Raw genomic sequence first — 16,155 nt, forward strand, 5'->3', positions numbered from 1 at the left:
TGACTTTCAGACCTCGGCAGGAAAGATACTCGGGTGACATCTGATTTCAGGGGAAAGAGCATTTACAGACAAGCAAGCAGTTTGAAACATAAAACGAAGAAGTCTAGGGACAGCCATTTGAGACAAGGGCTATGTGATAATCAACCATCAAGAATGGACTGAGCAAATACAACCAACAATCTAAGAAGTTAAAAGATGCTATTCTTAGCCAGCATTAGTATCAAGACATAGGGAGGCGAATGATCACTTGGCACAAACTTGTTCCCTGTTTAACTTAACTCTATCACAAGCTTCGGGACCACACTCTTCAATACACTTTGTTGGGTTTTTTTGTCTTTTTCATGTTTAGCCCTTTTAAATTCCACATGGGCTCAATCCTGCACCCACTGAGGTCAATGGGAGTATTGCCGTATGCTTCAGTCGGTGCAAGATCAGAGCCTCATTAGCTAGTGTTTGTGCTAAGTATTGTTAATACTATTATTATTAATACAATTTGTGTGACGATACAACTTACCAGAGCAGCCTGTTCTCTTCAGAGATTTTGCCTCACCTCCAATTCAATGCTAGTCCCTAATTCTCATTTCCTGGCCTCTGATTTTTCATCCCTCCCCTGTGTTGTTGTTTTTTTTAAACAAGCGCAGTTTGGGCCCGATTCAATTCCCAGTAAAATCAAGGAGAGTCTTCCCGCAGATTGTAATGGGAATTGGGGTGGGCCCTTTGATCCCATGTAAGGTGCTGGAACAGTATCCAAAGATTCACAGAATGGGGAAAGGACAGGCAGTGGCAAGGGGAGCTCCATAACACTCCCCCATCAATATGCCAAAGTACCATCTCCGGGGTAAGAGATTAGTTAAGTCTCCATAGCCTATTCACTCTTTGCCCTTTCCGCTGAGGCTGCTAAAGTCCAAAAAAACCAACCAACAAACAAAAAAGAACCAATGCTGGTGTGGAAGGGGGATGCGATGTGGACATAGGCCACCAGACAGCCATTGGACGGTAACATCTTTCAGTCACTACTAGTGTTATTGGGTGTGTAAATACATAGGGTAGAAGCAATGAGCTCATTAGCAGGACATTGGGAATGATGCCAAATTACTGAACCACGGTGACTAGGGTATGATGATCAGACAAGTTGATGTCAGCCTGAAAAGATACAGGTGGGTTTTGGACAGATGACATTTCAGAGGCCGGGAGTATAGAAGAGCAGTAAAGATGAACTGCGTCTGAGTGAAAAGGAGAAGGCTCTTGGTCCTCTAATTTTCCATAATAGCAACAAAATTGTTATATTGAGGATGAAGGAGATAAGAAGTTTCAATGAACAGAGGATGGAGTCAAGAGGAGCCGGTGAGGATGTCCAAAGGCAATGCTGGCTCTTAGTGTATGAGTAGCTGTTATCCCAATCAACAGCTGACATTATTGAAATCCTATTACCTGAGGATTTCCCTTCTCACAAGAACCTCTATCCTGCTAAAGCATTTCCTGGTCTCTCTTCTCTAAGGGGCCTGGAGGTCTCCAGCAAAGTGCAAATTCCAAGAATCACCTGATTACTATTACAATCCCCCCCTCAAGGTGCCCCGGTGTCTGCTTACATCACTCAGCATCCACAGTAAAGCTGTAACTATTTCTCTTATCCAGCAAACATAAAATCAGACAACTATCATGCTGCAGTCATTGTGCAGACCCAGGCCGCAATGACAGAGAAGAGTTTAGAGAGGGAGATGGACACTTGGCTAATATCTGACCTCATTTACACCTATGCCACCCCAATGCCAGGCAGAACGGCTTAGGGGGCAGCAGGCTCAGCAGCACTCCTAACAGGCCCCAGTTTACAGAGGTGGTGATGTGACTGTGCCTGCAAACCACCTAGCCATGCTCCTTTGGTGCTAGAAGAAGCTACATCTAGGCACATTATCCAGGCCCTATGTAGCACCCAGTGGTGCCCATTCTCTCTGGCAGATTTCCTGGGGATGGGAAAATCACCTCTGCCCCCCGGACATTCACACAAGATGAGGCAAATTTAGCCCTTTGCCATTATCCATTTACTGTCTTCATGTCATCCTGCTCCCCCTGTTGTGCCTTCAGTGACTCATCCTACAATTCCCACAGCTGGGAATCCCCTCTTCTCACTCTGTTCTTCTATCAGCCATATGTCACTAATCATCGGCTCCTAGTCACTGAATTCCCTCAGCCTGTCTCTAAAGCTGCTGTCGGATCAGTTAGCAGCACAGCGCTCCCGAAAGCGTGTGCTCATTTCCTCAGCCCTGGCACTGCAAAGGCATTTCACACTGGACAGGCCGCAAGCCTCAACTCATCTTTCCAAAGGAAATTTAAAAGTCATTATGGGCCCTGCCATGCTATAGGTGTACGCAATGCTTTACAGGCATTAAAGAAGAGGCTCCCAGGAGCTGATAGGCTGCATGACTGAAGAGAACTAAGATACCTTATTTAAGAGCTGTTAGCTTTTCAAAACTAAGATCTTAACAATGGCCAAACTGGGTCAGACCAATGGTCCATCTAGCCCAGTATCCTGTCTACTGACAGTGGCCAGTGCCAGATGCTTCAGAGGGAATGAACAGAACAGGTACTCAGCAAGTGATCCATCCCCTGTCGCCCATTGCCAGCTTCTGGCAGTCAGAGGTTTAGGTACACCCAGAGCATGGGGTTGTGTCCCTGACTGTTTTGGGTAGGAGCCATTGATGGACCTATCCTCCAGGAACTTACCTCATTCTTTTTTTAACACAGTTGTACTTTTGGCCTTCATAACGTCACCTGGCAATGAGTTCCACAGGCTGACTGTGTGTTGTGTGAAGAAGTACTTCCTTGTGTTAGTTTTAAATCTGCTGCCTATTAATTTCATTGGGTGACCTCTGGTTCTTGTGTTACGTGAAGAGGTAAATAACACTTCCCCCTTCACTTTCTCCACACCATTTGTGATTTTATAGATCTCTGTTCTATCTCCCCTCAGCCGTCTCTTTTCTAAATTGAACAGTCCCAGTCTTTTCAATCTCTCCTCAGATGGAAACTAAGGGTAGGGCTACACAGCAGCTGGGAGGTGTGATTCCAAAGATAGGCAGACAGTCACGTGCTAGCTTACCTCAAGCTGGCCTGCTAAAAATGGCAGTGTGACTGGCGCGGGACAGAATAGCCGCCTGTGTGCAATCCTGTCCGACCCCCAAGTGCATATTCTGAAGGCTAGCCCAAGCTGCCAGCCATGCTGCACTTCTATTTTTCGGCACTAGCCTGAGCAGAGCTAACACGGGTATGTCTACCTATGCTGGGAATTACACCTGCCAGCTGCTGTGTAGACATTCTAAGAGACTCCATCCTAGGGGAAGGCTATCCCTGTGGTTAAAGCACAGGGTGGGGTTCAATTCCTAACTCTGCCACAGACGTCTTGGGTGACCTTAGGCAAGTCCCGTAGGAGCACATTTTCAAAAGAGCTCAGGGCCAGATTTTCAAGAGACTTCAGCTCCCATTTGGCCACCTGAATAAGGGCCAGGTTTGCAGACGCGCTCAGCACCACACAGCTCTCATTGTGACTCCTGTGCCCAGTGTTTCAGTGGAGCTGATGTGGAAATGTGCCCCACCTGCTGGTGTGAAGCTGTTTTTAAAGAATTCTGTCCTCAGTCCCTCTGTGCCTTCCCCACTCCCAGCACTTTGGCGACTGTGCTGTGCACATCTCTGCAAACAGCTCTGCAGGGCACAAGTTATTTCTAAACTTTTTCTGGGCAGAGATGCCAAGCGCACTCTCCCCTCCTATGCTCTCCTGCAGGGCTCCCTCAGGAGGGCCGGATAAGCAGCTTAGTTTGCCTCAGGCCAGCAGCTTCTTCCTCTAGGCAGGAAAAGGGGTCTTTTGTCTTCCCCTCCCATACTCGCTCTGCAGAGTGGCATGATCAGCCCCTTTCCTCTCCCCAGAGATTTTTTGGGCAAAGAGCCATGAATCTGGTTTCTGGCATGAGTCTGGGGTTGTTTGGGAAGGATGAGGCAGGAGCAGGTTAGAGTTCAAACAGGGCTCTTCTGTCTTCACAGGCAAGGCTGCTCTTATCAGCAGGAAGCTTTTGGTTGTTTAAAATGAGCAGAGAAAGAGATAGGACTTTGTGGGCTAAGCATTCATGCTGGTTAAGGAGGCTTTTGGCTGGGGGAGAAGGTGGGTGTGTGGAGGCCTATAGCATCTTCCCACCTTCTAGTTCTTTCCTTTCCTCCCTCTGCATCCTGAAACATGCCACTTTTTAGCCAGCCCTCTCCCTCCAGCTAAGGAGAGCTGGATACATTTCCTGTCCGCAACTGGTGGAGACGCTCTGAGCACTGAGAGTGAAGGAAAAATCATTCAGGTCTCTCCTGGGCCCTTAGAAGCATCGACCCAAACCCAGCATGTGATCTTGGATCTCCATCATCTGGGCCAAGATCTTGAGAATTTTGGGGGCATACACAGGCAAGGCTAGCCCCTGTGGTCTCTCCTTCAAAGACAGCGGCCCTCTGCACACCCATTCTAAATCCTGACCCGACTGATGGGGATTCTTTGGAAACTTGGGACCCTTAGGGCCCAGTGTTAGCTCTGTGCCTAGTTTCACCGTAGTTAGATTTATTTCTAGTCTGCATAATCTGCAACTGCTCACTGCACAAATCCCCTTGTTGTGCCCTTTAATATGGGCTTGTTAAAATTCGTTTTGAGAACTACCCTGTTCCAGCAGCAAACACAAAGATCAGCATGACCTCTCCTTATCACTCAGCCTTTCCTGTGTGGAATTCGTTGTGATCTGTGCCCTAGTGATTATTGCATCACTTCTGTTTATTTGTAACCTTTGGCACTCCCTAATCTTATCTTGCGGCTGCTGACTGCAATGCAAGAGATGTGCAGCAGTGTAGCTAGCCTTAGCCATCCTCAAACACTGGAATGGGCCATTTAAGTGGAGGTCAGTAAATGATCAGCAAAGAGGGCCTGCAATCACTGCCAGGTGAAAAGAAATCAAACTTCTCCACTACCATTAAAAAAGGCAAGATTTACATTTCCTCCTGTGGCACTTACCAATCACAATAAGGGTGTAGTTCACACTCATACTGCCAAAGCCGTTGGTAGCCTTGCAGATGTATGTTCCCGCGTCTTCACTTTCCACCTCCTTGATTTTCAGTCCTTGCTGCAGGATCCGGAACCTTGTCCAGCCACTGTGGATAGTCCGTCCATCTTTCATCCACATAGTCAGAGGTGGTGGGTCACCTTCTACCGGACACAGGAGCTTGATGGTTCTTCCTAACCTCACGGACTGCCGGTGGATCACTTTATCAGCAATTCTGGGTGGGCCTAACAAAGAATGGGAAAGAAAAACAATAATTAATATGATCAGAACTAGTTCTATCGCAGTAGCATCTAGAAGCCACCGGTCATGAAGAGGGGCCCTGTACAAACATAACAAAAGTTACTTATTGAAAAGAGATTACATCAAAGTGGAAAAAACAGACAACAGACAGATGCAACTAAGAAAATACCACCAGCCCATGGAGGGTTTGAATCCAGAACTTAGACATTCTTATCACATTGCTCTAAACCAACTGCATTAACCTGCCAATGGCAGTCAGCTGTATTTCTCTCTTCCTCCCTCCCTAGCCCCGGACCTCACCCACCCCTTTTCTATGTCATGGGGACCTGGTTCCCAGATACCCAGATCACTGGTTGTTTTAAGTATAACGAATCCTGAAGCCAAAATTCATAACAGCATTGGTACTTAAAACAAGGAGTTATAATCCTTTTATGTTTATATGTATAGCAATTCCCTTTAATAGTCACCAGATGGGCTTTGTCAGCAGCAGGAATCAAAAGAATACACTAGAACAGTTCTAGGACACAAAGAATTTGCTGGGCAGCATTTACTTAACGACAAGGTACAGGATATCCTGACATGTTAACATTGCCTACATGCAAAGTGATGAATTTTCGGGATATTTTTATCCATTGCCTCGACCTTCCCTTGACAAGTTCATTGGACTGGCCTGACTGCTGAATATTTCCTGCTGGTACAAGGCGATAGTTTCATGCATAACAAGGTGTCCTGGAATGTGACAACATGAACATACTGTGCTGCATGATGATAACTACAAGGCTGGGGTGGGAGAGTGATAAGGTCTCCCACACCGTCAGCTGTCCCCCAGTTACAGAACCAAATTCAAAGCCAAAATGTTCAAGTACGTTACTTTATTTAATTAAATAATTGTCTTTATTGGATTCATTGATTGATGAGCTTCTATAGCCCCTACCAGTGTAACAGCCAGCCTCTTTCTCAGAACATTTCAAAATCAGCCGTGGTCAATAAGTGCCCTGTTCCTGCATAAGGACACACCTGTTTTAATGGGGTCTGATGACTTGAGGTGCTGAGTGACCTCAATCCCCACTGGGCTTCAATGGGTTTGAGGCTGCTCACCATCTCACAACAGCGGCTTAGAGGACCTGACCCCTATGCGATCTGTGCTGGAGTCCTCTCTCATGGTTGTACGCGTTTCATTATAAGAGCAAATCCGGTTACTGCAATGAGACTATCTGCATGAGGGTTCATCACCGTGAGTAAGGCAGGCTCCATAGTGACTAGGGGTCAGATTCTCTCACGCTTACTCATGCTGGTGGGTCCCACTGACTTCAGTGGGACTGCAGATGGGTTAGGCTGCTATTCAAAGTGAGTAAAGGTGTCAGGAGCTAGCCCTAAAATAATGAATCGGTTTAATCAAAAGCCTGATTAAGTCAATGAAAGGCTTCATATCAGGTCCTGGAATTCAATAGATTTGGGCTCTGGTGAACTGCCAAGAGTGAGCAAGTCCCAAAGGCTGGGACCCTCACCTGAGAGCCCCAGTCCTGGAAAGCCAAATTCCAGGTGATGGTAGTTAGAGCACACCTCAGCCGTCACCTGCTGTAAGCAGGCCAATAGGAGAAGTGGTCTCTTAAGTAACATTGCCCCCCTGATTCCAGAAGGGATGTCAAAATACCATAAGAAATGCTGCCATTGTGTGTTTCCAGCAAGGACCTCAAGGACTGGAAGTCTTGCAAGCAAAGTCCTTCTTGTGAGAAACTCAGAAGTCCAGTCAATTTTTGCAAACTGCAAACGTTTGGACACTTTGGAGAAGCTTCAGAGAGTCATCAGAACTTTTGGAGGCTGATCTGAGTCTAACATTTGCGGGATTCACCCACTGTCAGTGATCAGTTATGGGCATAGGCTTTAATGGAGCTACACTAGCTGAGGACCTAGCCCCAAGTTCTGTGACCCATCCTCACATGGAGTAGTACCTTATTTCATGAGTAAGGGGGGCAAAATCCACACAAGTTTACACGCTAGCTGACATCTTGCATCAAATTTTAGAGTCCCCTTTTAAGTTAAAGGCAGACTCTGCCACTTTACTCAAACTGAGTCGAACCTCAACGCCATGAATTACCACACTGAAATCAACCGCAGAGCAAGGTACTACTCAAAGTGAGCATGGGTGTCAGAAAGTGTCTTATAAGTAGTGTTAGGGAAGAATGTGTGGTGTAGGGCAACTGGGGACAGTGGAGGGGGAATCGGGCCCTCCCAGCAGTGTCTTCTTCAAAAACCTTTTCCTTCCAACATTCAACTTGACTCCTGACAAATTTTTAGGCTGGGAGGAATGAGATAGTTTCCCAGTGGCATCATGCGGCTTGTTGCAGGCAGACTACACATGCGGTTCTCCTGATGGCAAGTGGAGTTGCCTCTGGATCTGTCACATGACTCGGTTAGTGATAAGCTTGGTCCTCCCGAATGCCATTTTTTCCTCTGACTGACCTTTCATTCTGAGGAATTTTTGGATCGCTCCACTGTCATAAGATCTATACGCAGACCTTTTTGGTGGTTTAAAACACATGGGAGCCTTTCCCAGAGCCTTTCCTGCTTTAAAAAAAATCCCTGTGCTGTCCTTTAAACCCACCCCACTTTTAAATTTGCCCCTCAAGTGCTTTCTCTCCCCCCCCACCTCCCGTATTATGAGGAGGAATTAAAATGTCCAATTTCTTTGCAGCTATGCATTTCCCTGGGTGCAGCTCCATGCTATTCTCAGAAGGATGCAATTCCAGGGCATGGAGGCACCCAATGCAAGCTAAAAGCATGTCCCTATGTGTTTGGTAAACAGTCCCATTTTATTACCTAGCCTCATTATTAACAATAAAAACAACTCTCTGTGTAAGCAGCACTCTCTCTCTGGAATCATCATGTACCACAAGCTTCAGAGGCCCTCACACACTCATGGCTGTCACTGTGCTGCAGAGAGCTGGACCGCCTAGAGAGGTTTATGGCAGAATCACATGTTGGTGTTCTGTCAGGGGTCTCTGTATCTCTTTTTAATATGCAGGAATCTACTGGGTCTTATTTCGCTACATATTTGCTTTGGGACTGCAATGGTGACGGATGAATGCTTTTCAAGTTGAGATGCACTTTGGCACACCTCTCAGCAATGTTTGTACTTTGGTATTTTTGGGGAGGAGATAGGGAGGGGTAAAACATATTTTGCAAAGGGACCACCTGGAACCTCTCATATGCACCGAATTCCAGTTACACAGACTCTACTGAGCTAGGCAGTTTGAACCATTTTACTGTCGAGATCTCAGCTTCCCAACAGAAATGAAATCTCTTCTCTAAAAAGGTATATTTAAAAAGCCCATAGCTGATCATGTGCTGCTTGGGAGTAGCCAAGTCCTGCTTCTATCTGACAGTTCAAGTGCAGTGCAGTTCCATCTTCCGTTAACTGAGCACCGAATCTAAACCTGGCGAATAACGGATTTTTCAGTTTGTGGCCAATTTTGAAAAAAAAAGCGCCGGGGGGCAGGGGGGTGGTGGAAAGAGCGCGCATAATTTTGGGTCAAGCCTAAAACAAAAACTGCTTCAAAATGTTTGGCAAGTTGAAAAGTAATAAATAAATAAATAATTTGGGGTCATATGAAAGATTTTGTTTGAACCAAAATGAAGCATTTTATTTTGATTTTAGTATTTTAATGTAGTTGAAATGAAAGTTGTTTAGAATCATAAAATGTCAAAATGAATTATTTCCGTTCTTTCAGGAATTTGGGTCCCCCCCCCCCCCCCAAAACAAACAATTTGGTGAAAAATGACACCAATTCACAAAACGGCTTGGTGTTGTTGAATCTTTATTTTCCATCAGAAAATAATTTTGGTTGAAAAGTTTTGCCCAGTCTAACTGACTCCCCTCTGTAAACCTTGTTTTGCTGAGTTCACGGCCCTGGTCACTAATGGAAGGGGACACTAAGGAATGCTGTAACAGTTGCCTTACCTCGCACCCCACAAACAATTCAGCAACTGGCCTAGTTAGGGATTTGAGAGGATCAGCAGCAAGAGATAAACTGAGACAGCACCACAGATGATTATCTTATCTTCCTTAACTGCAGACAAGGAGTCTGATCCTGCAAGGTGCTGCTGGGTGCTTCCAAGAGGTGCTGAAATCCCTGTATCCCCATTACAGTCAATGGGAGCTGAGGGTACTCAACCCTTTCCAGAACTGGTCCCTACAAGAACCCGGCGCAATGTATGCCAAATGCTGTTGGCGTGAGAGCCTTCTCCTCTGCAGCTCCTGCAGTAGGGAAGAGACTAGATTAGGCTTTGTCTACACTGGCAAGTGAAAGACAAAACTTTTGTTGTTCAGAAGTGTTAAAAACACACACACTCACCCGGAAAGACAGAAGTTTTGTTGACTTGCACCAGTGTGAGCAGCACAACAACACTAATGCCACGCGTTGGGGGTAGAAGTTTTTTGTCAGCAGGAGGGCTCTCTCCTGCCGACAAACTGCGGCTACACTGCGCACCTTTTAGCAGCACAGCGGTAATGGCTCGCTAAAAGCTGTGTCATGTAGACGCTGCCTATCTGTTCTGACTTCTCCCTCTTTATCTTTCTTTTCTACTTGTTCTTTCCCCTTCACTCCTCTTTCTCCTCCTCCAATGGGTTGGGGCAAGGGGCAACGGATTCTTCCTAAAAGTAGGGGGCCATGAGGCCCCACCCCTTCCATGGCCCTGCCCCTCCACTTCCCCCAAGGCCTCAGCTCCCAGCCAAGCCAGAAGCTGGAGCTGGGCCGGGAACCCAGGTCCTTCCACCTGCCAGGGGAGGGGGGAGTCAAGAGAAGCCTCCCAGGTGCCCCACAGCTGCCTGGGCTGCTCTTACCTGGGCGGGGCTCCAGCTTCTGGCTGACTGGGGGGCGTGGCCTCAGGGGGAAGAAGAAGGGCTTGGGGCCGGACCCGTGGCGAAATGTGGACGCACCAGGCCCATCCACTTGCAAAAGTGGGAGGGCGATGGCCCCTGCCCCCTCCCTGTTCCAGTGCCCCTGGTTGGGGCATTGCTGGATTCATTGCCCAAGCCCCAGGCTGCGTGGTGCACTCTGACTGCCCTGGGTGGGCCCTGCTGGAGAGTTCTAAGTACCCACAGTGTGTTGACATAGTCCAGCAGAGCCCACCTTGGGCAGTGAGAGCACAGCCCAGCCTGGGGCTTGGGCAGTGAATCCCAGCCCACTCAGAATCACTGCAGCTCCCCTCCTGTCCAACCCTCACTGTGCAGTCTGGGCATGTGCCACAGGGTGGTGGAGAAGAACGCCCCCTGCAGCGCTATTTGCTGAGTTCGTTGGACCTCAGTGGTGATGAGTGACACACACACACACACACACATTCTTTATATGTAAAAAAAAGTGTGTCTTTGAAAAATTAGTAGTTTTAAACCTGAATTAGTAATTTTGTAATTACATGTAAAAACCAGGAAGATTATGGAGAATTAGGGAGGGTTGACATCTCTGTAGGTATAAAAATGCTGAGCCCTCTAGGCAAGGTGATTATTCCACTACAGTTTCAGTGACGTAAGCCATATATACAGAGCCACGGCTTCGGTCATGGATGGGTCCTTTTTGCCCCCCATTCATGCTCTGCCCAGATATTTACATTTTCCATTCAACAAAGGTTGGTCCCAATGGCTATTGCTATAGACCAGTGTTCCCCAACCGTTCTGTGGGAATAGCATATTCCTATTTCCAGAAGACTGTGGCGGGCACCAGACACCCCGCCATTGCGCCCCTGCTATAGACCCTTTTAACACACCATGTTAGGGACGGTGCAGATGAGTCCATAGATTCATTCATAAATTTTAAAGCCAGACGGAACCAGTATGATCATCTAGTCTGAGCTCCTGCATAAGACAGGCCATAGAATTTTATTCAGTTACTCCTATATTGAGCCTAGTAACTGGCGAGAGTTGTTTCCTTAATTCCCCCCTCCTCCCCGCCCCAGTTTCACTAGTAAGGCATCCCTGGATCTGACTTGTGAGGAAGGCGTGAAAAGAATGTGGCCTCCTCCATTTGTGCCTCAATGTTACTCCTTCTCCAAATATAAACTAAATATAAATTTTCTCCATAACATTCAAACCAGTGTAGTTACTAGAAGAGATCGTTCCTGGAGTTCCAAGGCCCAGCATGCAACCAATCTTAAAATATAATTTAAATAATCCCTTCTAGATCCTTCACTTAGCACCAAGTTTTTTGTTGTTGTTGTTGTTGTTTCACACACACACACACACACACACACACACACACACACACACACACACACACACCCCCCCCCAGACCATCCCAGAGAGACACAAATGTTTGTTGTTTAAATTAATGCAAGCACAGAGGAACATTAACATTGCTTCTTCTGTTTAAATATTTCAACTCATATATATGCAGACATATGTGCTGATTTATTTGCCTTGTCTAGGAACAGAAGCAACTGGAATCCCCATTCTGTTCCATTTTATAAAGGGACTGATCTTACACCTGTCTTACTGAACAGCTGGGCAATTTTCAATTTATATCCCGCTATAGTACGCTCTATCCTATACCATAGAAACAGTTTCACTTGCTGCTCTGCTGATGACATTGCTTCACAAGCATTCCAGTTCCCCCCGCAACCTTCCCACCCCCGTCTCAACAGACTCTGAGCTGCTGGTGGTTGTTACTTCTTGATCATATAAATTATGTTTTGCTTTAGTGAGTAGCCATTTCTGGGAAACAGCGAAAAAACTTCTAGAAAAGTATTTAAGACATGATGGTGTAGTGTCCCGTGGTGTACTGTCTGCATTTCTCACAGTAAAAAAAGCTCACACATGTAATTATGTTTCCTTGGACTGAGCTGCAAAGTTCATGCTCTCCTTCGACTCATACATGTACTAAACATGAATTATGACTCTCTGTGAAAACCGTCTAGATATATGGTGTTTTGATAATGACTTGAACCTAGCTCTATAATTTAGTGACACCTAGAAGTGAAGGCTAAATGATTTCCCACTCCACATTCCTTACTTCCCATGAACCCCTTTTACAGCTAACCTGGGGTGGAGGTGCCATTCCTACAATTGTTTGGACTCAGCTTTGTTATTCCTTGAACTACTCTTACTCAAACTTCACATATGGCGAACACACGAGTGCTGAACCATGTCCTAGGAGACCATTTGCCATGATACAGTTCAAAGTGAACTTTATTAACACATTAAACATAATTACAAAGAGGAAATTCCAAAGAAGGTCAACCAGCTTGGACAGTTTCTTGGAATACAAAGTAATTTACAATATCCATGTACTGTATTGTAAAGTTTATAAAGAAGTTAAATAAGTTTTAAGAGCCCCGTGGGTTACGTATCTTTTATTATTTAATACTAAACATTCACTTTCCGTGAAGATAAGATTTCTTTTGAAGTCCTACGCTGGCAAATTAGCAACCCTTTCTTATATGGGACACTCAAATAACCCGTACCTTAGAAAAATAAACAAATAAAAGGAGCATAGAATGTAGGGAACATCATATACACAATCAGTATGTGATCTGCCAGTGAAATCCACCAATAATGACAAAATTGTAGTGATAGACAATTGCCAGTAGCCAAAATACATCTTTTCCCATAAATACAGTCTTCTAAATCAGCATGTCTGCCTAGGTATGTATACCTTACCCACCACTATATTATCGGAGCTCCTTATCAAATTATTTCAAGTGCAAACGGCCTGCACGAAACCTGAGTTCTCAACTTACCTACACCCCAGTAGTTGTTTCTAGGAGCCACTTCCTGTTCTTGCTGACTGGCTTTGGGAAAGTTGGGGGATTCCTCACTTACAAAGCCTGATTGTACAACACTGACTCATGTTTAGGTGAAACTCACCCCGTGCAGAAAGCCAGCACAGGTCCTATGGACCACTTAAAGCCTCTGCACAATGTTTTTATTGTGGTAATGCCTACAGGCTCCAACCACGGACCAGGCCCCCACTGTGCTAGGCACTGTACAAACCCAGACTAAAAAAAATGGTCCCTGCCCCAAAGACCGTATGATCTAAGGCTAGGGTGACTTTTGTGCTGACCCTCAGCACGGAGGTGAATTTCACCCAGAAGTGAGCACTTACTCATGTGAGCACTAGAAATGGTTTAAAAAAAAAAAAAAAAAAGGGGGTGGGGAGGGTTGTTAAAAGTAAAAATTTTCCATAATGGTGGTTGTTGTTGACAGTGATTAACCATTGGAGCAAACCACCAAGGGAAGTGGTGGATTCACTAGCTCTTGATGTCATCAATCAAGACCGGATGCCTGTCTGGAAGATATATGTTAGCCAAAACCTATTGAGCTCAATACAAGGGGAACGGGGGGGGGGGGGGGGGGGGGGGGGGGGGGGAATTCTTTGGCCTGTGACATGCGGGAGGTCAGACTAGATGAGCTAATGGTCTCTTCTGGCCTTAAAATCCATGAATCCAGCAATAATTTTGGACAAACATGTTTGTGTTTTTTCCAAAAGACAAAAACCAAAAGTTTTTGGAAACCAAAATGAAAAGCCAACATGTTTTGCAGGTGAAAAAAAGTCATTTCCACACCAGCTCTCATGAGTAATCTCATTGATTTTGCTGGGACTAATAAACTATTGACTAACACTTATTCATCTAAGCCTACGCAGGTTATGGCTATGCAGTAGGACCTAAAATAAAGTGATTCTGAGGAAATATTTGCTGATTAATTTTTTCATGCGAAGGGATGATAAGTTTCTCCTCTCTCCCACATCCTTGCAGTGGGAACTGCTTCTCTGATGAAATGTATATTTACTGACAGCACAAGAAGTACTTGCCATATTTTTACAGGAGTAATACCTGGCCTTCTGAGGTGCTGCTGCCCATACATTTTCTAGACTGGTAGCTCCAAACATAAGGAGCGGAAAAATAATATTTGGGAAAATGTTCCATTCAATTAAGTCCCTTATATATACATTGCACTGAGATTTTATAAAATAGTTATTGTATATTAAATAATTGGCACTTAATTATTGCATCGATTTATTGCAATTCAGCAAGAGTTGAGGAGATACATATCTTACATGCTTTTTAAATCCTCTGAGCATACATTTTAATAATGGGTTGGTATTTATTTAACATGCAATTACCATCTTATTAAATTAAATATGCATTGGCAATACTCAATTTCAAGTGTTGCTGGAAATGTTTGCAGCTGTGAAAAACAGTAACTTTATCCATAGGCTTTGAGGCAGCCAACACAGAGGAGAGTTAGGGTTACTTCCAATTACTTTGGAGGAGACAGACATCTTACACTAGAATGCTTCCTCTTTTAGTGTAGGGGCAAAGATGCTATTTATTGTTTCTTGACCGCCATCAGTGGGCTAAGCGCTGTGTCAAACCAAGGACTACAATCTTTACCCCAAAGGGCTAAAATTCAACTTCAGATACATAACACAATGGATGGCCAGCAGGTGTTGTTTGAGATTAGATACCACAGTGATCTAACTGCCTAGGTAGGTCGATCTATACCAGTGGTTTTCAAACTATGGGTTGGGACCCCAAAGTGGGTCACAACACCATTTTAATGGAGTCACCAGGACTGGCATTAGACTTGCTGGGGCCTGGGGCCAATGCCCGAGACCCACCGCCTGGGGCTGAAGCCAAAGCCTGAGGTTCTTCAGCCCTGGCTGGCAGGGCTCGGTTAACAGGCCCCCGCACAAGGCTGAAGTGCTTGGGCTTTGGCCTCCCCACCCAGGGCACTGGGGCTTAGGTGGGCTCAGGCTTCGGTCCCCGCTCCTGGGGTCGTGTAGTAATTTCTGTTGTCAGAAGGGGGTCGTGCTGCAATGAAGTTTGAGAACCGCTGATCTATACTATTCGTCCTTCTCATTGAGATTCACACGGACAAACTATTTTGAATACAATAACTGGGGGGTGGGGTTTGGGGGGAAGGGGAGGTTAGAAATGTTATTGAAACAAATCTGTAAGGTTTGGAAATGTTTGGATAAGTGTTTATTTAACCTCCTGTTTCCAGCCAGGATAGAGAATAGTCTAAATATCGCTAGTAAAGATGTTCTTCTGGCTTGAGTAAGACAGAAAGAGAGAGAAATCTCACTAAAAATCCTGTTCTCCCAAGACTGTCAGCCCAAGAGCCCAATCCTGTTACTACTGAAATCAACGTCCAAACTCCCACAGGCTTTAGTGGAAGCAGTACCAGGCACCATTTCTGCAAACTCAAGAGACCTGCATCCTTCCCATCAGCTTTGGTTCAGACCTAAATTGAAGCTTTCAAGGTTAATCTAGCCTAAATTTACCATGTGCGCTACTGTGGTCCACTTCGCTAATTGCTCCCCAGCTAGGCAAATCCTTGTTTGTGCATCCAATGGACTTCCCAGCCAAACCTCCCCTCACTCCAAGACTTTCAGTAAGACAAACTAGACACATTGCAGAGCAGAGTTTCATTCACTTACTCTGTAACAAAACAAAACAACCATCATATTCACCAGTCACAGTCATATCCAAAACCTATGGCTTTAAACAAAGGCATTTACTTCCGTGCCTTTACAATGCAAACCAATATCTTGTTTGTTCCCCTGCATTTATGCAGTTCCCCGTCACCTAATCCTCTGTTTGAATAGCTCCGAGAAAATGTGATGCCAGGATTCATGTGTGTAGTAACATGGATTCCCCTTGAACTTCTGGCAGTCAATGTTTAACCCAGTTTGAGAACAGTACAAGGTTTAATAAGTAATTAGCCATTTCCCCTATAGAGAGACATTGCAGTGTGAGCTGTACAAGCAGGAAATTGTAAGTGTCATTGTTTATGTCTGCAGGGAAACAGAAACCACTACAGTTGACTCAGTGCCATATTCTT

The 16,155-nt window shown here is 45.4% G+C and overlaps 1 protein-coding gene across 3 annotated transcripts in view; it reads right to left on the reverse strand.

Moving 5' to 3' along the window:
* FGFRL1 (fibroblast growth factor receptor like 1) overlaps nt 1-16,155 on the reverse strand; it is a 244,365-nt gene that overhangs the window by 123,181 nt on the left and 105,029 nt on the right. For all 3 annotated transcript variants that reach the window (XM_037898265.2, XM_043544861.1, XM_043544860.1), the window contains exon 3: nt 5,027-5,299. In XM_037898265.2, coding sequence (XP_037754193.1) covers nt 5,027-5,299 — 273 coding nt within the window. The remainder of the gene's footprint in view (nt 1-5,026; nt 5,300-16,155) is intronic.

This window comes from Chelonia mydas, chromosome 4 (assembly GCF_015237465.2).
Source record: "Chelonia mydas isolate rCheMyd1 chromosome 4, rCheMyd1.pri.v2, whole genome shotgun sequence".
Taxonomy (NCBI): Eukaryota; Metazoa; Chordata; order Testudines; family Cheloniidae; genus Chelonia; species Chelonia mydas.